The sequence below is a fragment of the Vicugna pacos genome, chromosome 1, assembly GCF_048564905.1.
Source record: "Vicugna pacos chromosome 1, VicPac4, whole genome shotgun sequence".
Classification (NCBI taxonomy): Eukaryota; Metazoa; Chordata; class Mammalia; order Artiodactyla; family Camelidae; genus Vicugna; species Vicugna pacos.
Genome location: NC_132987.1, coordinates 79,319,992 through 79,345,701, shown reverse-complemented (window position 1 = coordinate 79,345,701; position 25,710 = coordinate 79,319,992). Strand labels below are relative to the sequence as shown.

The following is a 25,710-nucleotide window of genomic DNA, read 5'->3' as shown; positions in this document are numbered from 1 at the left end:
GATTAAAAAATGAAACAAATGAGATTATCTCAGAGAAAGTAATAAAAAAATTTGTCGGTGCTAAAATCAAAGTATGGATACCAATAGGAGTTTCTTCTGAAAACAGTTTCATTTAATTTGAAATTATCTCTCATCTTCAATTTTGTAATACTTCCTATTGCCATGCCAGCCATAAATCAGGGCTAGCCTAGACTGACACTCAGTGCCGGACAGGATGCTAACTGACCCTCCAAACTTCTATTCTTCAGTTCGTGGAAATCCTGTATGTGACACAGTATAGAGATATACTGGCTAGGAATTAGTGGGAGCTAGGAAAAAATGATTGTCTAAAGATAATAGTCCTTAACACAATATGACTAGAATATAAAAACATGTTGGATTGACAGGAGGAAAAAACCAAACAAATTTAACTCTAAAATAGGAGCATTGACTTCTCTGAATTCAATTCAGCGAGTATTGATTTGTCCTCCCAAGAAAGAGAACTTATCCTTTCTTCCTGAACACGTCTCTCTTTATATTCTAGCTTGTTGAATAGTGGTTCTCTAGACCATGCGGTGGCATGATCAGCATTTAATACTGTCATTTTCAAATTCAACGAGCACCTCCTGAAATTCTAACATAGTATGTATGAAGAGGGGTTAGGAATTGGCATTTAACAAACATCACTGGTAAAGTTCTGATGCAAGCCTTTTTGCATAGAAGAATATTTATTTAGTTTAATATTGTATCCTAATCCATCAGAGTGGCAAATCTTAAAGTGGCCAAGAACATGGAACTATCAGAGTCATTTGGGGGGCTTATACAAGCATCATATATGTTGTCTGCAACATCCCCAGTTTTAACCTCCACCCCACCCACTTTGACAGTGTCTCTAGTGGTAAGTCCCTGACACTAGAGGATGAAGATGAATTCTCCACTGAGGCAGGAAGATTGGAGAAAAGTTGAGAAATACTACATTGTAGATTTCATATGTTGCAACTTGCTTCTCTCAAAAAAGTCCTATTAGGAGGTGGTAGATAGTGGGAAAATTAATATGGATTTCAGATTAACACTATAGCTTGTCAGTTGTGAAATTTTCTATGGTAGGTTAATACATCTGCAGTTTTAACTACTCTCCTTTCTTTAAAACAAGATTAATTTCTTTGTAGGGAAGTTCACGCTCTATTAAATGTAAATTTTTTTCTACCCTTAGCCGTAGAATAGATATTTTATCTTTGAGTATTATTACATCATACTATAATGGTAAAGGTGACTTTCATATATCAACAAATTTTGTTTTTAATTTCATATTAACATTTTTCATTTCAGTAAGTATTCCAGAACACGATGAGGCAGACGAGATAAGTGGTAGGTACTACACTGCCGACTCTTCTTCCTTGACTATCAGCTCAAGATTTATGAAGTGTCATTGTATAAGTAATTTTCTTAGCTGCCGCAATTTTGACTCAAATTAAAATAGCAACTGAGACAAGATAGTAACAGTGCTAAAACGTTAATCCTTTAAAAGCACAAGTTTGCATGTTACTCTCAGTAGTGAGCCTTAGTCATTTTTAATAAGAAGTAATAATTAAGATTGACTTCTTTTCAGAAATCCTTGGCGTTGTCTGTAATTGCACGGGCTTTTCTTCTTTGTTGTAGATGAGAACAAAGAAAAGGTGAATGACCAGGCGAAGCTAATCGTGGGAATCGTTGTCGGTCTCCTCCTCGCCGCCCTCGTTGCCGGTGTTGTCTACTGGCTGTACATTAAGAAATCAAAGTAAGTGGTAGAAAAAAGACCTTCACTGTTCACTGACTTTCACTGGGAGAAGATACAGTGTGTTCCTGGTGCTCATTTCAGCTGGGCATGTAATTCCTATAACAGGAGAGACATGCCCCCCGAATCAGGCTCACCACATTTTGCCTTCAGTTCAGCGTGACTACATTGTCAATACTAGGGACATGGCTTGGAGTGATTTCACACGTATCCCCTTATTTTTCTCAGTCAATAATCTGAATTCAATTGTTTGATTTTTTTTTCAATGCTTAGGTAGATTTTTTTAAAAGTCCGTAGTGCCTTAAAGTCAACCATTTGGCTTAGGATGGTGGAAATAAGTTACAGTGGCTCTTCCGTCCTGCAGAGATGGCCTGGTGTCTCTGCAGTGACAGGTCTGGCCAGCAGGGACACTGCTGCTGAGTTAGAGCCACCTTGTTGTCACTGCTTCTCTGTTCTATTTAGGTCACTTCGTTCTGTAGAAGAATCCAGTTCAGAGAAAAATTCATCATTATTTTGCCTTGAATTTCTTAAAAATGATTAGACAAAATATCAGGATTACTTTAAAAGTGATTTAGACAGTGTTTAAAGATTATCAGTCTTAAAATAATACAGATTAGTATCAACCTTACAATCATCTAACAGTGGTTTGTAATGAAAATACAATTAATGAATATTCTTAACATACACGTATGCCTGGTACTCCTGATTGCCTCAGCTCTGACCCTAGGTTCAGATGCAATTGGACAGAGATGGGGTTTCAGCATTGCATCTTTTTTAAGTTCCACTGGTGATTCTGCAGTGTACCCCTGGCTTCAAACATGGGTTTCAAACTTCCATATCTTACAAATGAGGAAATTGATTTTGCAAGAGAATGTGTATAGCTAGTGGCAACTTTGGACTTTATATTTTCTTGATGTCTGAACCCCTTTCAGCAACTCAGGTATGTTAACTTAAAAGCAAAAGAAAAAGCAGACACAATCAGGTTCACAATCTCACCCTGTAAAGTTAGAAATTTCAATGAAGTAATATTCAAATGGAGCTGCCATCCGAGGGAGGCAGTAGCTCCGAATTTTTGAAGTCACGTGATGTGACCCTGTGTTGGGTTCTGTTTTGTTCTCACAGTTCATCTCTGAAGTAGATGCCTGTACTGTACATATTTTACCTTGGAGAAAAGCTATGGCAGACGATGGTTAAATGACTTGCTTAAGGTTACACAGTGGCATGGGGCAGTACTGCATTTGATGTAAGGCAGTGCTGTTTTAGAGTCTTTGTGCCTCATCACTAGTTCTTATTTTCTCTCACTATGCCTTACTTTTTCTCTTTTTCGGTCACATAAGGCTGCTGTGTGTTGTAGTTGAGGTACCTGTCCACTCTCACACTGAGGCACGTTCACGTCAGATCTTGGCACTTCAGTCCTTGATCTTGAGCAGTTCCCACTATCACTTGACAACAATTGTGTTCTTTTTCTCAGTGAGTATTTTACCAACAAACACTTCATTTTGGCCTGTGTCCACGGTTTCTGTGGAAAGTCGAGAAGACTGCCTGTACAATGGAAAAGAAAGGAAATGCAGACCATTGTCCCGAGACAGCATCTATCTTAGAGAAATTCTCCTTCTATCTGTATGTTTCCTAATTATCAAAATCTTATCCTTCCTTTATAATCCACAGTAAGGCGCTCATAAATCTAACAGCTTGGGCTCTAGGGTATTTCTGTTTTCATTATTTAGGGTTTCTGATGCACTCCAAAGTAATTTCATTTCTCAAAAGAATGAAAATGACATTTCTCTGCATTCTGGAATTTAGCCAAAAATTAACAGCAGTTCTCTACGTTATGATCAAATGAATGTTACAGTCTTGGAGCTCCCCAACAATGCCCTTAATCATTCTGTTCTGATTGCCAGTATCTCATCATACCCCATTTGTCCTTCTGTGAATAGAAAAACAAGTGTGTGTGTATGTGTTTGGTTACTTCATTGGTTTATACCACATGATGACCCAAAATTAAAATCATGGGTAAATAAATGCTGGACACTTCACTTCATAGTGTCTTTAGGTTAAGGGTTAAGATTTCATGCATTACCTTTAAAGTACCTCATTAAATTAAGTGCATATTTTACCATCTGACTTGAACATTTGTCTAAATAACTGTTATTTAATTGAAAAGGGCACCAACTTTGCTAGAGTTTATCTTATTGGTAATCAAAGGAATAAATTGCAAATCTCATCCAAAGCATCCGTGTCTTTATTAAGAATTTGGGGAATTCTTCAGATTTGCTAAGAGCTTTACATTCCTGACTAGTTATTCCTTCTAGTGCCCTCTGAGATAAGCCAGCATTTTTGCTGCATTAGTTATTGTTAATCCCTGTGTCCAGAGTGAGTGCAGATTCATGATGAGAGCTTTCAGGTTAAGAATTATAAGGCCATTTTAAGGTCCACTAATACTCTTTCTTTTCTTCTAGATAGTAACTTAAACTTTACAAATCAATATGAGGGTTTCCTTTCTATCGTTAGCTAATTTATCACCCTGTTACATGAATATGAGATTTTTTAAAAAGGTACAGTCCAGACTTTTCCCCAAGATACCTGAAGAAGTATATCCCTGTGTTTACTGTCCTGAAAAATAATACCATCAACAATCTTCATGAGTCACCCATTATTGCAAACCACTTTCAGCGACAATTAAATTAGGAGTCAAACATTGTATTTAAATGCCTCAGTGATACAGCTAGCAAAGCAGTGAAGTTAAAGCAACATTTAGGGGGAAGTTCTTTTGCATTGGCAATTTAAAAACTCTGTAGAGAGACATGAGAGAAACAACCTTTTGTGCCTAAGCAGAATGTAAGAGTATGTTTGTTGACATACCCAGTGGCTTCAACTACCATGCACTCCCCATTCCATTCATATGAGCTATACATTTTGTATCTATTTTAAATATGGAGAACCACAGCAAGAAATGCTTAGCAGTTGTGCTTGACCTTGTGATCTGGGATATTCATTGCAGACTAAGGACTCATGATTCCTTTGCTGCTGTGATTCGTATAACTTCTCACTGGAAGTTTTTTTTAATTTGAGACTTTTTTGATAATGAGAATGGATGACTCTGATCATTTCCCCTGTATGTAGGGTATTAACTGATTTTCTGGGAAAAGGCATTAATTGAGTAAACCCAATTCATGTCTAGTTGTTTAATAGATGAGAGACATTAAAGAACTAGAGATAATTCAATGACTTTTTTAAATTATTTATTCCATTTCTTTCCATCCCATTCTCTGAACATTGTTTTTATATCTGCAGGAAGTTAAACATAACTGTTTGAGTTCTAAATCCTCTCCTGCATGTCTCATAGTACAAGAACAAATGAAAAATTAAAAGAGCCAAAGATAAAGGAAAAATGTAAGGCAGCATGATGTAGCCTCAGACGTATTCAGAAGTGTATTAAAACCATAATTTTAAGGTTGGTTGCATTTAAGAGACCCCTGAGCAACACACTTCTTATCACTAAACCCGGAGTAAGCATTAACCAGACATTTGTAATCTCAAAATACATATTGTGTGTGAATCTTGGAAATTTACTAAGAAATTTCTCTTTTGCAACTGTGGACTCATGACTATTTTTGTGAAGTTATTGTGTAATATATAGACAATATGGAAGCTGAAAAATCACATATCCTTTGTCAGTTCTGCTTTTTATAATGCTATACTCTAACACCACTGTCTTAGGAAAAAACAGTCCTAAGTTGGCAAAGGGGACTTGCCTATGACCCCCAAACTTCAAGAAACACTGTAATATTAAGCCTTTCTCAAACCTTTCTCATTAGTATCTATTAGTATATATGGAAGAGGATCTTGCAAAAAAAAAGTTGATTTTAACCGAATTCCATTTCCAATCAATATTCACTTTAAAATCAAGTGTACATTCCCATGAAAGAAGATGGACTCCTTGCTGAATAAATTGAAAAGATAGTGCTGAAGGGCATTTATAGCACATTTTTAGTGACTTTCTTTGTTTATTACTACATACGCATCTTTTCCTTGTTTTGTTCTTCTACTGAAATCCTGAAAATGTAATGAGGTAAATTTAATTAACCATGTTTCATGTATCTAAGTCTCAGTGAGAATAACCTGCCCAAAGTAACAAATGGAGTATCTTATTCCATATCTCGTATATATTTTTTCCTGCCTCACCAGGACTTCTTTGGAATTAAAATTTCATCTCTGACTTTGATTGCCTGCTGGCATTTAATATAGTGCTAGGGATGGAAGAGTGTGCATTAAAGTGCAGGGCTAATGTGGCCTCTCCCCTTCTATTAGACGTCCGGCTAATCCAAGTTCTGGCTTGCTTTTCTTTCCCTACCCATAGCCTGACAGGCAGCCAGAAGAAGGAGGAAAAGAAAATGCCCCATTATTCTCTCCAACCATAAATAACAGAGTAGACTATAGGGGAAACAAGATAATGTGTAAATGCTGGAGTCCCCCACCCCCGTTCAGTAAATCACAAGGTCATTGGCCACTCAAAGGGCAGAGCCACCCATGGCCCTCCCCTCTCCTGCTACATGTGAACTGACACATCCCCAGAAAAAGGACTGAACATCAAAACATAATGTTTCCAATTGTTATCTCTTCTAGCTGTCTGTACATGTGCATTTCACTTTTTTCTTTTATTTCAAGTGTTCGTTTGAGTTATTGTTTCAAAGGTGAAGGGAAGTTCTGTCCCTCCAGCACCTGCCTTCGCCCAGGCTGTGTTACCACCCACCTTACGGGACACTTTGAACCGCGATGCTGAGCACATGCAGGTGGCATCCTGCTTTCATGCGTGTTCAGTACTGTTACATTTATTTTGATCCTCTAATCCTTTGCATAATGGTGGTTCCCACATTTACTATTGGCCTAAATGAAAGGCCATTTTCTATTTTTTACTGAGGACATAAGGACTCCCTATTTTAGTGGGGAGTTTCTTTGGAGAGTCTTAGAAACACTCAAGGTATCAAACTGAAACTTGTGGTAAGTCCGGCTGTTTACTCTTCTTTGTTTCCTGCTTCAGACTCAGAAATTAGTGACAACTGTCCTTCTGAGATGCAGGGCTTAGAGCCCGCCTCTCCTCCTCCAGCTCTTTATTAAGCTTGGCCTCGGGGGGGCAAACTTACTCTGCTGAGAGCTATGACCCAGTAAGAAAGAAAAATAACTATTCTCATGGGTATGACCCTAATTACCTGCACAGGTATCAACGGCTAGCTTGCTGAAAGTGGCAATTCCACACGGCCAGGGTCCCAGTCTTGAATACTCATAGTCCTGATGCCCTTCTGGGCTGCATCCCAGGCATGCTAAAAACGAGAAATCACAGAAGATTCCCTCTCCAGTAGGAAGTGTTAATAATTCCTCGTGTTGCCTCTGAGTTTTCAAATTTCCCATACATATGCCTGTGTTTGGAGAACCTCAAATCTTATGAACTCTTTCATGTGTGAATTATTTTATGTGGGTGTTATTTTTTGTTTTCCAAATTGGCAATTCCATTATAATATTTTATGCATCTTTTCCAACGACACCACGTTCCAAGATTGTGATATATTGTTTATGCCTGCCACTCCTACGCTCCCTTCACTTTTCCCACCTCCCTCATTCCCCCATTAAATTATCTGTTAGCTGAGATATAATTGACATATAACATTGTGTAAGTTTAAGGTGTACATGTTGATGTGGTCCATTAATATACTGAAATGTGATTTCTGCTGTAGCATTAGTAACACCTCCATCACATCTCCTAGCAACTTCGAAGTGTTAAAATAAAGGAACACTTAGGAGACACCGCTGGATTAGTGCCCCACCTCCTTTCAAGGAGATCTTGAAATAAGTTTATAGCATTGGGGAAAATCTCACAACCAAAGTTAAAAAATCTTCTAAAAAGTTATTTAAAATCAGTTTGAACCCTTTATAGGCACCGAACTTATCGAAAAAACACAAAAGAGGAGTTAAGAACTAGGACTGACTCCCTTCGTCCACTCAGTAGCCATGTGGCTCGGGCAGCAGTCTGTGAGTCGCTTTCAGGTTCGGGAGTCCCTGTTGCCTGCCGGGGCCTTTCACGTTTACTGCACATTTATCCTCACACCAGCCCTGTGAGTACTCCCTATTGTCCCCTATTTGCAGATGAGCAAGCATCTTAAGAGGAGGGATTTGTCCAAGGTCTTGCAGCTCAGACTTGACAAATGAGGATGAGAACCCAGACTCACTGACCCCAAGGTCAAGACTCTCCTCTCTGCCTCACGGATTAGACTAGAAGGCTGCCTCTAGAGCTTCTTCCAGCGTCACTTTACTGTGATTCTATTATTTAAAGTTTACCTCATTTTAAAGGCATGAAAAAGCTGACCGATGAAGAGTATTTTTAAGACCTATAACTAATGATTTGTATTTCAACCCAAGCACTCATTCTTTATAAATGTCTTAACCTTGCCCCTCAAGTCAATCAACTGAAAAAATATTGACTGAAAATATTGCTAAAGAGAATGATTAAAAATAAATTTTTGTTCTCTTCCAGTAGTAGATGGATTTTTAACCAATGTATTCTTTCAAATCTCTGAAATTTCCAAAAATTAAAAAGAGACATCCATAAAATTATATACATATTTACTATATCAGTTTCAAAACTGAGCCCAAAAGTAATCAGAATAATTTTTAAAGGCTTTTCCTTGCTAAGGAGAGCAGACTCTAAGTAACAAAAATGCACAAATTAATTAAAAGTTCATGTAAATCTTATACACATATACTCAGTGAATACCCCCTCCCTCAGCAACAACACTATGTTTATTTTTATATAGTACATTTCACAGCAGTTAACATTTAGCTCATTTGTATAACTGTTTAACTTAATGCATGGATGCTGGAGCCAGACTGCTGGAATTTGAATCCTGGCTTTGCTGTTTACTAGCTGTGTGACCTCAAGCAAGTTTATTAGTCTCGAGGTAGAATAGAGATTTCCTAAGGTTAAAACAATTTAATATCTATCCAGGGCTTAGAGCAGTGCCTGCCACATGAAGGCATTATAGATGTGTTAGCAGTTACTGTTTTGGAGAGTGGCATTAAGAAAAGAAGGAAGATTTTTTTGTTTGTAAATTTTAAAATAAGAAAAATAATCAGTTTGAAATTACTCAACTCTTCTTATAAAAGCATATTCTATAAATACGTTTCATGTTGCCCTTAACAAACCCTTTATTGTAATAGCAGACTGTGAGCAGTGATTTTTTTTTAGCCTGATTTTACCTGTATAGATGTGCTAAAAGATCCTGTGATTTGCCCTCGATACCACAACTACCTTGCAGATAATTCTAGTCACTCCCTTCCTTCCAACCCCTCCTTCTTTTACTTGATTCAATTTAATGAAATCACAGAAACTACTCTTCATCCCTAGACAGGTACAAAATCCACCTAGAAAGTAAATAGAGTTGGAAATGGAAATGGTATCCAGTTTCTCATTGTAACTTTTGCCTGGTTCTTTCAATCCCTGGCCACGAAGATCATGCTTTAGCTTTTCTCTATATAATGTTTTTTTTTTTAACTTTTTGACTGATTTATTATGTTTCAGAATAACATTGGACAACTTTGTAACACAGAAATGACAAAAGATTACTTAAACCAAATACATTTTCTATACTAAGAGATAGTATATAAGCTGTAAAACAGAAGTGATTTTTAAAAATTATAATCATATTACAATATATACATGTATCAAAGTAATACGTTGTATACCTTAAATTTACAAAATGTATGTCAAACATATTCAATAAAATATATGTAAGATACAAACTTTTCAAATGTATTAAGAGAAGATCATTATTATAATGTTTTTACATTAAGATGAAACTTGCAGTTAAATCTTTTTGATAGATGTATACACACTTGTAACCATTACTCCAATCACAATACAGAGCAACCCATCACCCCTGAAACTTCCCTATAATGATTTAATTGTTTAGAATTGCTAAGTAGTGTTCCATTGTTAGAATATATCACATTACTAACAGCTTTGGAAAAGCTGGCAACTTCTCATGAACAAATATCTACCCTATGGCCTAGAAATTCCATTTCTAGGTATTTTCCCAAGAGAACGAAAACAGGCCCACAAAAACGCTTGTATAAGAATGTTGATTTTAGCTATATTATTCGCAACAGCCCAAACTGGAAACCAGCCAAGTGTCCAAAGACAAGAGAATGGATTAAAATAATGTGATATATTCATTCAAGTTATTGACATTTTTGCAAAATGAATAAGCTATCCATAGAATTCCCTTCTCCTTTTTTGCCTGTGGGTTCTGTGATAACACTTCTTCATTTTCTGATATTATTAATTTGTGCTTTGTTCCTTTATTGCGTATTGTGTTCAGTCTTTTTAGGGAGTTATCAATTTTCTTGATAATTTCAAATAACTAACTCTTAGCTTTGTTTCTATTTCTAGTGCTTATTTTCAATTTTAACTATTTTTGCTCTTATCATTACTATTTTATTACTTCTAGTTATTTAGAGTTTAGGTGGTTGTTTCTCGAATTTCATGAAGTAAAGTAAAAATTTACATTACTGATGTTAGCCTTTCTTCTTTTATAAACAAGCATTTCAACTTTGAATTTCACCCTCAGCAGTGGATTAACTGCATTCCACAAATTTCAGTATGTTGTATTTTCATATTTATTCAGTCAAAAATATTTTTATATTCCCATTGTGGTTTCTTCTTTAGAATCATGTAACTAGAACTTTATTTCTTTCCAAACATTTCTCATTTAATTCTGTTTTGTTAAGACAACCTACTCTGTAGGCTTTTGGTCTTTTAAAATGCGTTGAGAGTCACTGTTTTGGCCTAGTGTGCAGGCACATTATTTCCTGGTGCATGCTACTTAGGCACTTGAAAAAAAATTATCTGGTGGTTGGTGGGTACAGTGTTCTACAGCTGTATATTAGTTAAGGTAGAAGATAGTTTGTTTACAACTTTTCTTACACAATTCTTACATATTTTTTTCAAATTATATGAAATCACTTCACATATAATGTGAGAAAGTTACAAGCATACACTTCCAGGACTCGAGCTAGCCCGGTACTGGGCACTTCGCCATGATCATGCATACTGAATTGTAGTCCGTTCATCAGCTACTGAGGAAGGTCTGTTAAATTCTCTGTGATTGTATGTTTGGCTATTTCTCCCTGTAATTCTGTCAGTTTTTGCTTTATGCTTTCGTTGGGAACATACACTTATAATTGTTATGACTTTCTTGTATACTGAATCTATTATAATTATGACATGTCTCTCCTTATGGTTGTAATAGTCCTTGTGTTGAATTTTACGTTGCCTGATGTTAATATAGCCATACTGCTTTCACATGCTGTTTTCATACATATTTTTTTCTAGCCTTTTATTTTCAATTGTCTCTTTATATTTAAAGTGCATCTCAGGTACAGTGAGGCTGATCAAACTCTGACTCCCAGGCTGATGCTTAATTTTGTAAATCAAGTTTTGTGGTAGAGCAGCCATGCCTATTTCTTTACATGTTACTTGTGCTGTTTTATGCTGCAGTGCCAGAAGAGTTGGAACAAAACAATGTGGCCTGCAAGCCTGAAATATTTACTAGCTGGACCTTTCAGGGGAAAATGTTAACCCCTGGTATAGAGCATATAGTTGAGTCTTGATTGCTAATTACAGGCTGACAATCTCTACCTTTCAATTGGTGGATTTAGCTAAGTTACATGTGACTTAATTATGATATAGTTACATCCAAGACCACCAGCTCTCCTATTTGTTTTCCTCTTGTCCTCTGTTCCTCCTTTCCTGCTTTCTTTTAGGCTACTCAGATAAGTTCTAGTACTACATTTTAATTTCTCTGCTGGCCTTTTAACTGTGCATCTTTGTATTCTTTTATTGTGCTTGCTTTAGGGGTTACCATAGGAACTTTTAATTTATAACAATCTACTCATGTAATAATCTAAAGCTCCTGAAACTTTATAATTTTATGTATCCTCTTCCATATATTTGTAGTGTGAAGGCTATAATATACACAGTTGTGATGGATTTGACAACAAGAGCAAAAATGCTGTAGGAAGTTAAATGAAAGTGTAATTTTTCAAGGGTCTCATACATAATGCTGTATATGTCGTATTAAACGGTTGTCTTTGTAAAAAAATTTAATAGTATTTTATATTTTAGTATATATACATATACATATGTATGTATATATATATATACACACACATACACACATACAATCTGTATTCATCCTTTCTTGTACATCTGAGTTCCCATCTAGTGTTATTTCCTTTCAACCAAAGAACTTTAATACTTCTTTTAGCACAGGTCTCCGAGTGATAATTCCTCCCAGTTTTCTTTTATTCAATTCAATATGTCTTTGTTTTTGCCTTTGGTTAAAAGGTATTTTTACTAGATATAAAATTCTGATTCGAGAGAATTTTTTTCCCAGCCCTTGAAAGGTGTTTAATTGACTTTGTTATACATTTCTTCTTGATGAGACCTCAGCTGTTTTTCATGTTGTTGTTCCTCTGAACAAATTTTCTATGGCTACTTTCAAGTTTTTCTTTTTATATTTGCTTTTGATTAGTGTATGTACAATGTACATAGATGTGTTTTTCTCTTTATCATTTCTGCTTGGGGGTTGCAGACCATTTTGGATCTGCAAGTTAATGAACATCAACAAGTCTAAGAATATTTTTCATTGTTCAAATTTAGTCTCTGCCCCAATTCTCTTTTGCTTCTCTCACTAGGACTCCAATTACACATTTGTTAGACTGCTCAAAATTGTCCCACACATCACTGAGGATCTACTTCTTTTTTTCGTATCATTTTTCTCTCTCTTTTTCAGAATGTATAATTTATATTTTTTGTCCTTAAGTTCAAGGCTTATTCTACCACCTCCATCTATTGTTAAGACAATTTAGTGAATTGTTAGTTTGCAATATTGTAGTTTCAAGTTACAGAATTACTTTTGTTTACATTTTTGGTGCTGAGAATTCTATCTGTTCTCTCATTGTTACCATATCTTTCTTTATTGAACATGTGATGTAATTATTGATTTAAAGTTCTTACCTGCTATTTCCAAAGTCTCTGTTATCCGAGGACATTCTCTGGACTTTGTATTACAGTTTTTGTTCTTTATATATATGATAATTTTTTTATTAATACTAGTTTTTGATGATATGTTGTAGAAATTCTAATTTCTATTATATAGACTAAAGTATATGGATTGTTTTTCCTGGCAGACACTTAGATTACTGGCTGATTTCCTTGATCTTGTGACGGTTACTTTTATATTTCATATTTCACATCTGTCTTAGGGTGAATTCTGAGTCTTGACACATAGTCTTGGCTTTTCTGGGATTTCAGTAGAAACACTGATATGATTGCCAAGAATTTCTGGCTTGGTGAGGTTCAACTCCAAACTCTGTCTCCTTTGTGTGGGTAACAGCTAAAATCTATGTCAAGTTTTAAGCTTTCCAGCTGTGCTTTTGTCTGGGCTATGTGAAATTTCTTCCACATATGGGCAGCTTAGGGATCATCCAAGGATTTTACTGTAATTTACACACAAATTCAGGGTCCTCGTCATTCTTTACCCCTCTCCTTTTTGAGATTTTTTCCCCCTTGATTTCCAGAATTTTGTACTAGTTAGCCTATGGCTCTCCAACTGGGAAGTGTCATCAAAGGAAAATCTCTGCAAAAGTTGAGCTCACCCAGTATAAGGGTCAAATTCCCTTCAGTTTCTGCTTTCTTTTTGTTATTCTCAAGTACAGTCATATAGGTTATTCTGTATTATTCTGAGAGTTTATAACTGTTACAATTGTAAGGATTAACAAAACACAAGTGGGTTTTTTTTTTTTTTAGTCACTACTAGTACAAGAACTTCTTATAGTACAGGCATTATTTCCAAGTTGTGAAATCATTACGTCCTCAAACTTAATATAACTTTCTTCTTCTCATTCAGGTCAAAGTAGGTTGAAAAAACCGCAATTGCAAAATTAATTTATTACATTGTGAAATTTATTCTAATTTATTTTTATATATGCATCTACAACATTGGCTCTTTTATCTGTCACTCTCTCTAGTGGCTCCAAACAAGTTGAAATTTTCACTTTAGAGGAAAAAAGTAGTATTTAATGAAGTGAGTTTGGAAGAATGAAAGAATAAGAGAGAGAGAGAGTGAAGGGAAAAGTAAAGACAAAAGGAATGAAGGAGGGTGAGAAAAGGCAAGAGAATAAAAGAGAGGAGATAAGAGAAAAGATTTTGAGAATCACGTGTCTTTCCTTGATTGCTACAGTATCTTACTGATTTATAGAAATTGTAGTTATTGGTATGCATTAGGATATTCAAGGTACATGTTTATATGTATAATTTTGTGCAGTTTTATCTGAAAAACTTGGAGTAAGACATCACTCAATCTCTATCATTTCAATGTATTCTTTCTATTTTACCTATCTGTAAAAAAGCAGCTGGGCCAGTGTGGACTTCATATTGGTGGACACCAATATCATAAGAAACAGTAAAAGGAAATAGATATGAACTGTATTAAGGTCAGTTAGTTCAGTTCAGTTAAAGAAATATCTTTTGGATGCCTACCATATTCAGACAATGTATTATGTGCTATGGGTAAAATATAAATGAAACATGATCCTTTTACTCAAGTCAAGGAGACTGAAGAGATTGGCCATCTCTTGAAGTGTCATAGGATAGATGGCTGGAGATCCGGGTGGAGCCTCTCTGAAGGGAAGAGCTGGATCTTTCTGTATTTAAGGTCTGCAGACAGTGAGACATGCCAGAATCTCAATCAGAAGCTTAAGGAGACTGTGTCTTAGGAGTACAGACAAACCAGTTGTAGACTGAGTCTTACTAAAACTGCAGCTGAGCCTCAACCTAGATCAAATACTAATTGGACTGAAGTCATCCTATCTGTTCACCTGCCTGCTTAACAAGCGAAAGAAGGGACCTTATCTGGTGGAAAGTAACATTGTGTGAAGTCTCTATAGTTATTTTATATATGGTGTCATGTAAAATAAAAAGGACTGGATATGCAAAGAGTCCAGAAAATAAGATCAATAATCAAGAGGAAAAGTGCACAAGCAGACCCATGCATTATTTGGGTACTGTAGTTAACAGACAAGGATATTAAAATGACTATAAATAATATTTTGAAAGTGGAAGAAAAGATGGCCAAAAAAGATGAGTGGAATAGAAAACTGAAATGTACTTTAAAATATTTAAAAATCAAATTTACGTTTTAGACCTGAAAAATAATGATATTAAAAGATAAATCTCTGGTGGATGAATTTAAATGCAGGTTGGCCACAGCAAAACACAAGAGAAGTAAACTGGGATACAGATCAATAGAAAACACCCAGGTTGGAGCACAGAGAGGAAAAAAAATAGATAAGACACATAAGAGCGTAAGAGACATGTGGGACACACGAAAGATCTAACTTATGTTAAGTAAAGTCTCAGAAAGACTTAAAGAGCAAGATTGCCCATCACCAGTAAAATTAAAAAGCCATGATGTATTCACACAATAAGCTATACAGCAATAAGAATAAACAACCTACAGCTGCATGCAACATTATACATGAATGTCACAAACAAAAAGTTCAGTTTAAATGAGAGGCAGACAGAAATGAATAGGTGTGGTATGATTCCATTTGTATACAGACTGTAAAAGCAGGTAAAACCATTCTGTGAGAAACGAGGACTGTGGTAACCTTTGGGGAGTTAGTAGTGACTGGAAAGGAGTACATTGGGGGATTTTGCGTCTGCAACTGTTCTGTTTCTTGAGCTGGGTACTAGTTACACTCATGCATCCAGTTTTTGAAAATTCACTGAATTGTACTCTGTTAGGTACATTATGTTGTATGGAAATTATGGAGGTTACTAAGATTTTATATAGTTACTAATTAAGTAACTTATTAGCAAAAGAGACTAGACCTCAAGAGATCCATGATATACATATATACATGTATGTTAATGTGATATATATAATGAAGATGGCACATATATCTTTATATATATATAGAGAGAGAGAGAGAGTAGGAGAGGGTATCTATATTATTCTTTCCTTTGCCTGGAAAATATAGAAAAATATTTATGTAATAATATGATATAGCACAAGGCATAGACTCAAACTTACAGCATGGCCTTATTTACATTTTTAATGTCTCTCTTGTAAAATGCCATCACATTTTATAGAACTCAGTCGTACTGGCAGGGTTTAAGGTTGCTCTCCTGCTTATGAATAGATTTATAAGGCTGTAGTTTAAGTTAAATTAACAATTTTTAAGTCACAAATTAAATTAAACTTAGGCTAAATATAATGAATGTCCCAGTATGAAAGGGCCATATGTCTTTATCTTACTAGGACATATATCATACACTATTACACACTGTTCACACTATCACACTACTAACACCCACATTATTAACACGATCACACTATTAAGTTGTGATTCTTAGCAAATGAGTTAAGGAATTCTATTTAAAGCACAGAAATAGTTTTAGGGAAAAAATGGAGTTTCTTACCCTAAGCTTCCTTAACCAAGAGACACAGCTGGTATTACAGGATTTTTTAAAATAGAAGTATTACTTTGAATTATATAGCAATAATAATTTGACGTACCCTATCACTGTGGTTCCCCTGATGTGCTTATAACAGGGAGAGAGTTGGGAAGGAAGGAAGGAAGGAAGGGAAGGAGGGAAGAAGGAAGGAAGTGGTAAACTCTTGGAAATACAGTTATGATTTCTCCTGAGTGGTCACAAAGCCAAGGAATTTAGCAGTGTGTTTAAGAAAGCCTGATTTCAGCTCTCAAAAGAGAGAACCTGGTAGTCGTGTGTAACCTGGAAGCCACTAGAGCAGTGGTTCTCAACTTTACGTGCAGCAAACCACCAGGAGGTCTTATCATAGGTCGCAGGCCCTGTCCCGAGTTTCTGTTTACAAAGTTCTGTTGTGGGCCCTCAGAATTTGCACTTCTGACAAGTTCCCGGCGGGGGCTGACACTGCTGATCTGGGACCACGATTTGAGAACCACCACATTAGAGCTGCCTTAGCTTCTGCTGTCAATGTTCTGTCATAACTCAGGTCTCTTTTCAAGCTTGCTTTCAATGTATTTGATAAAACAGAATCCATAAACAAAGATACAGGACATTGGCTCAACGTGGATGCGTAATAGGGAATACAGAGAAGGCAAGACCCTAATGAAATTTCTGCAGAAAATGTTTGCAGAACGTTTTTGCCCAGAATGAAAATTTTGAGTATCAAATGATAATTACTTCCCAGAGGGTAGAGAGAAAAACAACCCAGCGAAAAACATGATGCAGCTAAGTATGCAGAGTCTGTGTTCAAAGTAATTGACTTCCTTTTCTCTTAGCATATATTTAATGCAACCCCATGACCAAGGTAATTTCAGTGGAATGTGTTCTGTTACTGATCAAGGCTCACAGATGTGGAACTGTTTGCCCTACGGGCTTGCCTGTATTAGGTGTAAAACATTGGCTTTTCAAAGATACATTAATGTGAACCCTAAAATTAAAAATAAGGAAAGATAAATTTGTAAATGTCAACATGATGTTTGTTTAATTCTCTTGTAGGACTGCATCAAAACATGTAAACAAGGACCTTGGTAATCTGGAAGAAAACAAAAAATTAGAAGAAAACAATCACAAAACAGAAGCCTAAGAGAGAAACTGTCCCACTTGTCCAGGTGGGTAGGCTGTTGGAGGTTGATAGAAATAATTCCCAGGAAAGTATGAAACATCCTAGCAGGTGAAAGATAAAGCCTTGCATTCAGATGCTTTATAATTGCAGGTTTCAAAACAGGAAAAGAGTGTTTCAGAAAGAAACTTCGGTTACTCAGAAAGGTATTCTGAGAAGAATGGCATCTCAACAGTCTCCCCATCCTCTGAAAAAAATCATTACCCTCAGAATAACCTAAATCAATTTTGAGATTGTAACATTCAGTGAGAACCTTGTAGTCTAATGCCAAAAATTTCGCTGAGTGCAAAGAAGCTTAATTTTGTAAGTTGATATTTTGGTTAGATGAGAGCCGATTCTAATACTTTGTTAATTTTAAATAGCAATTATGAGAATAATTTTAAAATACGAAAATTCTAATCCACAGATGTAATACACTTAAAAGTGTCAGTGTATTTATACAGCCACCTCCCAAATAATTTTAATGACAACATAAACAAATTTGTGTGTGTCTAGACACACACACACTTTTCCAGATAGTACCTATATTATATATGTATGTGTGTATAATGTATTCATCAACACAATATATACACATCCTTATATTGCACATATCTATATACAATAGCTAGATGAGTGTGGTTTTTAAGATACTCTCCAAAAGAGGCAATGTTTCCATCATATTGCCACTTGCTATTCGAGCTTTTTATTTTTATTTATGTTCTCTTGAACCAGTCAAACAGAGAAGTCATTTGGACAAATTATTTTGTGTGTCCTTGAGAATAACTATTACTGTAGTTTACTCATATATGTAAAAATCCCCAACAGCCACAGTAAAATTTTGGTTGATTATAAATAAACCACATTACAATCTGAGTGAGTCACCTAAGTTAATCCCATAGAGGAGACTGGGGGCAAGGGAAAAAGTTGCTATTAGAAGGATGTGCATAGGAAAGAAAAATAGAATAATTGAAATAAGACATTTTTAAAATCTGAAAACCAGATCTCAAAGTAATTGGGTGGAAGGACTGAGAACTGAATCCCTTGCCACACACTGCCTTCCACTGGAGGACAAATGTACAGCATTTCTCCTGATTTTCACTTCTGCTTCTCTAGGATTCATTCCTCAATCCTTTGTAAACATAGAGTTTACCTTCCATTTTCCTCAAAATTAGATAAATTCTCAAAGAAGAAACTGAGCTTGAAGACAAAGTCCACAAAATAGAGTGTACTTGAAGTGATAAGTGAATTTTTTTCACCTGAAAAAAGATAAAATGAAATATTTTCCTGAAAAATCTTATAATCCCCGTAAGAATTAAGCAATTTTCACAAAAATAAAGATTCTCAACAATTCAAAAAAATTATTTGTAGGAGAGCTGCCCTCGTACCTGGGATTACAGTTGGGTTCAGGGACGATGGGGTTTTATACAAAGTTCTTATGAAGTATCACTTTTAGTACACAGTATATGTTGATTGTGAAATGACTGCCGTAGTAACTTACCTGAAGTATGTTTTCTCATCATTTCAGAGAAAAAAACTATATAGACCAATTGAAGCATGAACGTGGATTGTATTTAAGACATATACAAAGACATTGACAGCAACTCGTGGTTCAAGTATTAAGCAGTTCATTCTACCAAGCTGTCACAGGATTTTAGAGAATTATCTCAAGTGAAATAATGAAATGAAATTACAAACAATGACAAGAAGTTTTGGCAGCCATGATAATAGTTCATATGTTGTGTTGGTTTAATTTTTTTTTCTGTAAATGTCTGCACTGAGAATTTCTTTTTGGTTTGCCTTTTCTGTAAATTTTTTACGTAGCTATTTTTATACACTGTAAGCTTTGTTCTGGGAGTTGCTGTTAATCTGATGTATAATGTACTGTTTTTATTTCAATTGTTTATATGGGTAATCTGAGCAGGTACATTTCTGATTCTGATTGCTATCAGTAATGCCCCCAAACTTTTTCACAAGCACCTAAATCCCAAAGGTGGCAGCTTGTGAAGATTGGGGACGCACATTGCCTGAAGCAAAAGCTGTGATTTTTATCACAGGGGAAGAGGCGCCAGAGGGTCAGATTGGCCTGCACCAGGTAAGCCACTGCTGTGTGTGTGCCACCAGCTGACTCTCAGAAGTAAACCACACACACATATGGACACACACATAATAATGGTACTCCCAAACTCACAATTTTACCTACTCTGAAAAAAACCTAACAGAATTTGGGTAGCGTTTACCTTTAGAGACACCTTTAGAGTAAATTATTTTCTGTCAAAATAAAAAAAAAAGCAAATCAATGTGTGAGAGACAGTTTGGAAAAATCATGGGTAACATTTCCATATTCATAGATCACAATGTGAATCACTGTAATTGAAAATTGATATTAAATCCTTTGGGTTATCCACTGCCTTAAAATTATACCTATTTCCTTTAAAAAAAAAAGATATCAGTCAGAATTGGAGATTTTTAACAGTGATCATTATCAAAGCTGTGTTATTTTCCACAGAATATAGAATATATATTTTTTTCGTGTGTGTTTTTGTTAACTACGCTACAGATATTGAATGCACCTTGAGATAATTTAGTGTTTTTAACTGGTATATAATTTATCAAGCAGTACATGAAAGTGTAATAATAAAATGTCTATGTATCTTTAGTTACATTCAAATTTGTAACTTTATAAACATGTTTTATGCTTGAGGAACTTTTTAGGGTGGTAGTATAAATGGAGACTTTTGAGGTAGACTGGATACGGGCCAAGAGCTACTTGTGACTAGACTTTTAAACTTTGCTCTTTCAAGCAGAAGCCTGGTTTCTGGGAGAACACTGCACAGTCATTTTTGTCCCAAGGTTTACATAACTTTATTGAAAAAAAAAAAAGAACATCAGATTTCCAGGTATAAAACTGTGTTCTTTGGGAGGAAAGGGAAAACTGGTGTTTGTTTTTTTTTAGATTGATGGAATAAGAAATTATGAAGGCAATGAAAAATAAACTGAAGATTAAAGTCAGATGAAGATTAGGAAATAAATACCTTGCCACTTCTGCATTATTTAGAAATACGCGTTATTGTACATTTGTAAACCATTTGCTGTCTGGGCAATAGTGACTCAGCTTAATAAAAGCTTCCTGTAGTGTATTGGTATCAATTAAATACATAAAATATTCTATTAGTCTTGATGCTGTAAAAAAAATTATGGGGAAAAAAGAAAATATGTTATTTTGCCTCTAAACTTTGATTTATTGAAGTTTTATTTGGCAGGAAAAAAATTGAATCTTGATCAATATTTAAACCAAAGTGAAAGGGGAAAAACCAAAGTTGTTTGTTTTGCATGGCTAAGCCATTCTGTTATCTCTGTAAATACTGTGATTTTTTTTCTTTTATCTTTAGAATTTTGTTAAAGAAATTCTAAAATTTTTAAACACCTGCTTTCCACAATAAACCATGAACACTAAAATGAAATTACTTCCATATAAATATATTTTTTCTTTTTTTTTTTTTGGTATGAGAGATCAAAGATTCAAAGTCTAACTCTAACTCCTAAGATAAATTTGCAGAAAGAAGCAATGTGACAATAGAAAGAAAGGTTTATACTATAACTATTTCCTGACTACTGTGGTTAACTAAATCCAAAAACAGCTGTCAGAACCTAGAGAGCGGAACATAGGAAACTCTGAAGTCTGGACTGAAAGCAGAAAGTTTGCCAGGGGAAAGGAGACAACATTGTCACAGGGAATCAATGCCTGGATAAGAAGGAAAGTTCATGTGTGTAACGGCGGTCATGGCCAGGCTGGGAAGGAAGACAATGCACAGTCCTCAGCTTCTGAGGTTTCATCTCTCCAACTAAACTCCTTAACAGGAGACAGATTTTGCCAGCTCAATGTTCACTCCCTATCTGTGGTTACAGGAATTGTATGTGGAAATGGATTAACATACCCGTCTATGCCTAAAAGATAATAAAACTGAAATATGTCTTCACATATCTCTCATAGCTGTCTGCCTCTTCTCTACACTAGGATGTTCATGTATGGAAAGTAGTTTTATTTATGAAAGACTGGAAAACTCCCTGTGGCTCTCCATCTCTCTGGAGTGGGAATGTAGCAAAATAAAGTTATCCATGCCTCCTGTTACGTCAGGCGGGCCCACTTCAGCTAGTCCTTGATTTCACCAGTGATGATTTCCATAGCGTGTGTGTCTCCGTCTGCAGCGACAGCGCCCTGCTCACTGCGGGTGTCCCGTGCGGCTGTCCTCGGGGCTGATTAGGAGAACACCCTGCTGTTTCTTCGCTTCCACCATTAACACACCACTCATGGCACCACTGGGAATCACCTAGCCGTGCACCTAGAAATCCTTCCCCTCCAAAATAAGGGAAAGCCAGCCATGTGCGTTAGTGAAAGTAATTAATATTTAGAGCCCATTCTGTGTCCTAGGGTCATCATACATTATCTCATTTGATCCTTAGTAGTTATAAAGAGTATTAAATATTCCTCACTGAACAGCTGAAAACTGAGGTTTAGGGAGATTCCTCAACTCCCAAGTGCATTAAGCTCGTAAGTAGGTAAGTTGGATGTGAAACCAGATCTGATTCTAAAGGCCACGCTCACCCCAGTCTACTGTAGTTCCCGCACTTCTTTAATAAAGAAATCCTCCGCTTCGTAATATGTAAAGTTGGGAAGTATTAATGGACGTATGAACTGGCTACACCATCTATGAAGGATTATTCCAAGATGTTTAAATCACATAATAGGAAACTATTATATAATCTTAACTGCATTTTGATTACTAGACATTTTTGTATCTAATTATGTATGTATTTAAAACACTTGTGTATTTTAAAATGTTATGTGACATACATATGTCACATCACACTTTAAACACACATATTGCTATCGTTTACTAATGGCCTATTATGAGACATGGATTATACTGATGTTTTGTTTACATTACTTCATTTGAATCCACTCAATATCCTGCTTCAGGGGATGCTGTCCCCATCTTACAGATGACGGCAGCGTACCCAATTCTGTCTACCATCACAGAACCCAGAGGTGGCTGAGGTAGGAGCCAGGCTCAAGACGCCCAAGTCCAAGTTCCATTCACTGTATTGTTAATCATCCCTGTTGTGAGCATACACATCTGTGTTTGGGGAGGTTTCCAAAAAGACTGATCTCCATTGAATAATCAACTTGTTCTCCTCGGTAACTAATGCCGTTCATATTTAAAGTAATATGATAAGTATGTGAAAGCTGCTTTGAAAACAATAAATTATTATATAAATGCTAGTTTTTTATTATGTGTCTAAGGAATCAAATGGAACTAACTCTACTATTTGAAAAAAGTAGTGCAGCAGATTTGGCTTTACGAGTGTCATACTTTAATAATAGAAATACTTTGGTTAACTATATAATGTGTGTATTTTTTTATTTATTTGTAATTGAAGTATAGTTGATTTACAATGTCTCAGGTGTATAACAAAGCAATTCAGTTATATATGTATACACACACATATATGTAAATATGTATTATTGTTCAGGTTCTTTTCCATTATAGGTTACTACAAGATAGCAAATATAGTTCCCTGTGCTGTATAGTAGGTCCCTGTTGTTTATTTTATATATTTTATATATATATTGTATATATGTTAATCCCAAATTCCTAATTTATCCCCCCTTCCCCTTTGGTAACCATAAGTTTGTTTTCTATGTACTGTTTTGTAAATAAGTTCCTTTATATCATTCTTTTAGATTCCACATATAAATGATATCATATGATATTTATCTTTATCTCTCGGACTTACTTCATTTAATATGATATTCTCTAGGTCCATCCATGTTGTTGCAAATGGCATTATTTCGCTCTTTTTTGTGGCTGAGTAGTAGTCCATTGTATGTATGTGTATACATATATGTATACACAGACCACACCTTCTTTATCCAGCCATCTGTTGATGGACATTTATGTTGCTTCCATGTCTTGGCTGTTGTAAATAGTGCTGCTATGAACATTGGGATGCGTATATCTTTTTTTGTCTTTTCCAGATTTATGCCCAGAAGTGGAATTGCTGGATCATATGGCAATTCTATTTTTTGTATTTCAAGAAACCTCCATACTGTTCTCCATAGTGGCTGCACCAGTTCACATTCCCACCAACAGGGCAAGAGAGTTCCCTTTTTTCCACACCCTCTCCAGCATTTATTAGTTGTAGACTTTTTGATGATGGCCATCCTGACCAGTGTGAGGTGCTACCTCATTATAGTTTTGATTTGCATTTCTCTGATAATTAGCAACATTGAGCATCTTTTCATGTGCCTGTTGATCATCTGTATGTCTTTTTTGGAGAAATGTTTATTTATGTCTTCTGCCCATTTTTTGATTGAGGCATTTGTATTTTTGATATTGAGGTGTATGAGATCTTTATATGTTTTGGAAATTAATTCCTTGTTGGTTGCATTATTTGCAAATATTTTCTTCCATTCTGTATGTTGTCTTTTCATTTTGCTTATGGTTTCCTTTTCTGTGCAGAAGGTTTTAAGTTTAATTAGGTCCCATTTGTTTATTTTTGCTTTTGTTTCCATTACTCTAGGAGATGGATCCAAATAAATATTCCTGCAATTTATGTCACAGAGTGTCCTGCCTGTGTTTACCTCAAGGAGCTTTACAGTATCTGATCTCACAGTTAAGTCTTTAACCCATTTTGAGTTTATTTTGTAGATTGTGTCAGAGAATGTTTAATTTCATTCTTTTACATGTAGCTGTCCAGTTTTCCCAGCACTACTGCTGTTTTTTCTCCATTGTATATTCTTGCCTCCTTTACCGTAGACTGACTGAGTCTACGGTAAAGGAGGCAAGAATATACAATGAGTGCATGGGTTTATTTCTGGGCTTTCTGTCCTGTTCCATTGATCTACGTGTCTGTTTTTGTGCCAGTGCCACACTGTTTTGATTACTTTAGATATGTAGTATAGTCTGAAGTTAGGGAGCATGCTCCCCCAGCTCCATTCTTCTTTCTCAAGATTGTTTTGCCTATCCAGGATCTTTTGTGTTACCATACAAATTAAAAAAAAATTTTGTTCCCGTTCTGTAAAAAATACCATTGGTATTTTGATAGGGATTGCATTGAATCTGAATATGGCCTTGGGTAGTATGGCCACTTTAACAATATTGATTCTTCCAATCCAAGAACACAGTATATCTTTCCATCTCTTTATGTGGTCTTCAATCTCTTTCATCAGTGTCTTCTAGTTTTCAGAGTGCAAGTCTTTTTGCCTCCTTGGGTAGATTTATTCCTAGGTATTTTCTTCTTTTTGATGCGACAGTAAATAGGATTGTTTCCTTAAGTTCTCTTTCTGATATTTTGTAGTTAGTGTACAGAAATGCAACCCATTTCTGTGTATTAATTCTGTACTGTGCAACTTAATTGAATTCATTGATGAGATCTGTACTTTTCCAGTGGTGCCTTAGGATAGTCTATGTATAGCATCATGTCACCTGCAAACAATGACAGTTTTACTTCCTCCTTTCCAATTTGGAGTCCTTTTATTTCCTTTTCTTCTCTGATTGCTGTGAAGAATGTATATTTCTTATCTAAGCTTAGGAATAAAAAAAATTTTTAAAAGCACTATTTGGGAAACATGAAGTTAGAAAACTGGAGTTCATTTTTTTCACTCTTCACCTATTCATCACCCTCATTTCAATCCAATTTCTTGTTCTTCCCCAAATCTCTCCCTCTCTCATTTTCCCTTATAAATGCTTCTCCAATGCACAAGTGTTCACTGGAAAATGAACACACAAGCATAAGTCTCCAAAGGCAGATTGCATTCTCAAGTTATCGGTCTTGTCCCTTTTTATTACCCATTTCAGGAAAAGATTTTACCTTGTGATGGTCAAGCAGCTGAATGAAAGAAAAGGTATTTAGTTACATATATAGGTGTCTGTACATGTGCACACGTGTGTGCACGCACTCAGATACACATACTGTGGGCTATTTTGCCCCCATATTCCTGGAAGGGAGGACATAGGATTTGCTGATCAGAAAAGGAAGTGTTTGAAGAGCTCCAAAATATTTGTCAAATAGGAAGCAGCTCTGGCATAAAATATTCATATTTTGATGGGAGGCATTCATATGTGTAGCAAAGAGGCACAATAGCACATACTAGACTCAACAGTTGCAATGAAATGTATGAATAAGCCTAATTGTATAAACTGTATGCTACCAAGAAATAAACGAGGGCCTCAACATCATAGAGGC

The 25,710-nt window shown here is 35.7% G+C and overlaps 1 protein-coding gene across 2 annotated transcripts in view; it reads left to right on the top strand.

The window, feature by feature from the left end:
- Positions 1-17,470, top strand: part of ALCAM (activated leukocyte cell adhesion molecule) — a 184,823-nt gene extending 167,353 nt beyond the window's left edge. Inside the window, exons 13-15 of one of the 2 annotated variants that reach the window (XM_006208026.4) lie at positions 1,309-1,347; positions 1,639-1,756; positions 17,358-17,470. In XM_006208026.4, the coding sequence (XP_006208088.1) occupies positions 1,309-1,347; positions 1,639-1,756; positions 17,358-17,445 (245 nt within the window). In that variant the 3' untranslated portion in view covers positions 17,446-17,470. The remainder of the gene's footprint in view (positions 1-1,308; positions 1,348-1,638; positions 1,757-17,357) is intronic. The other variant, XM_031672187.2, reaches the window with a different exon arrangement.
- The last annotated feature ends 8,240 nt before the right edge of the window (positions 17,471-25,710 follow it).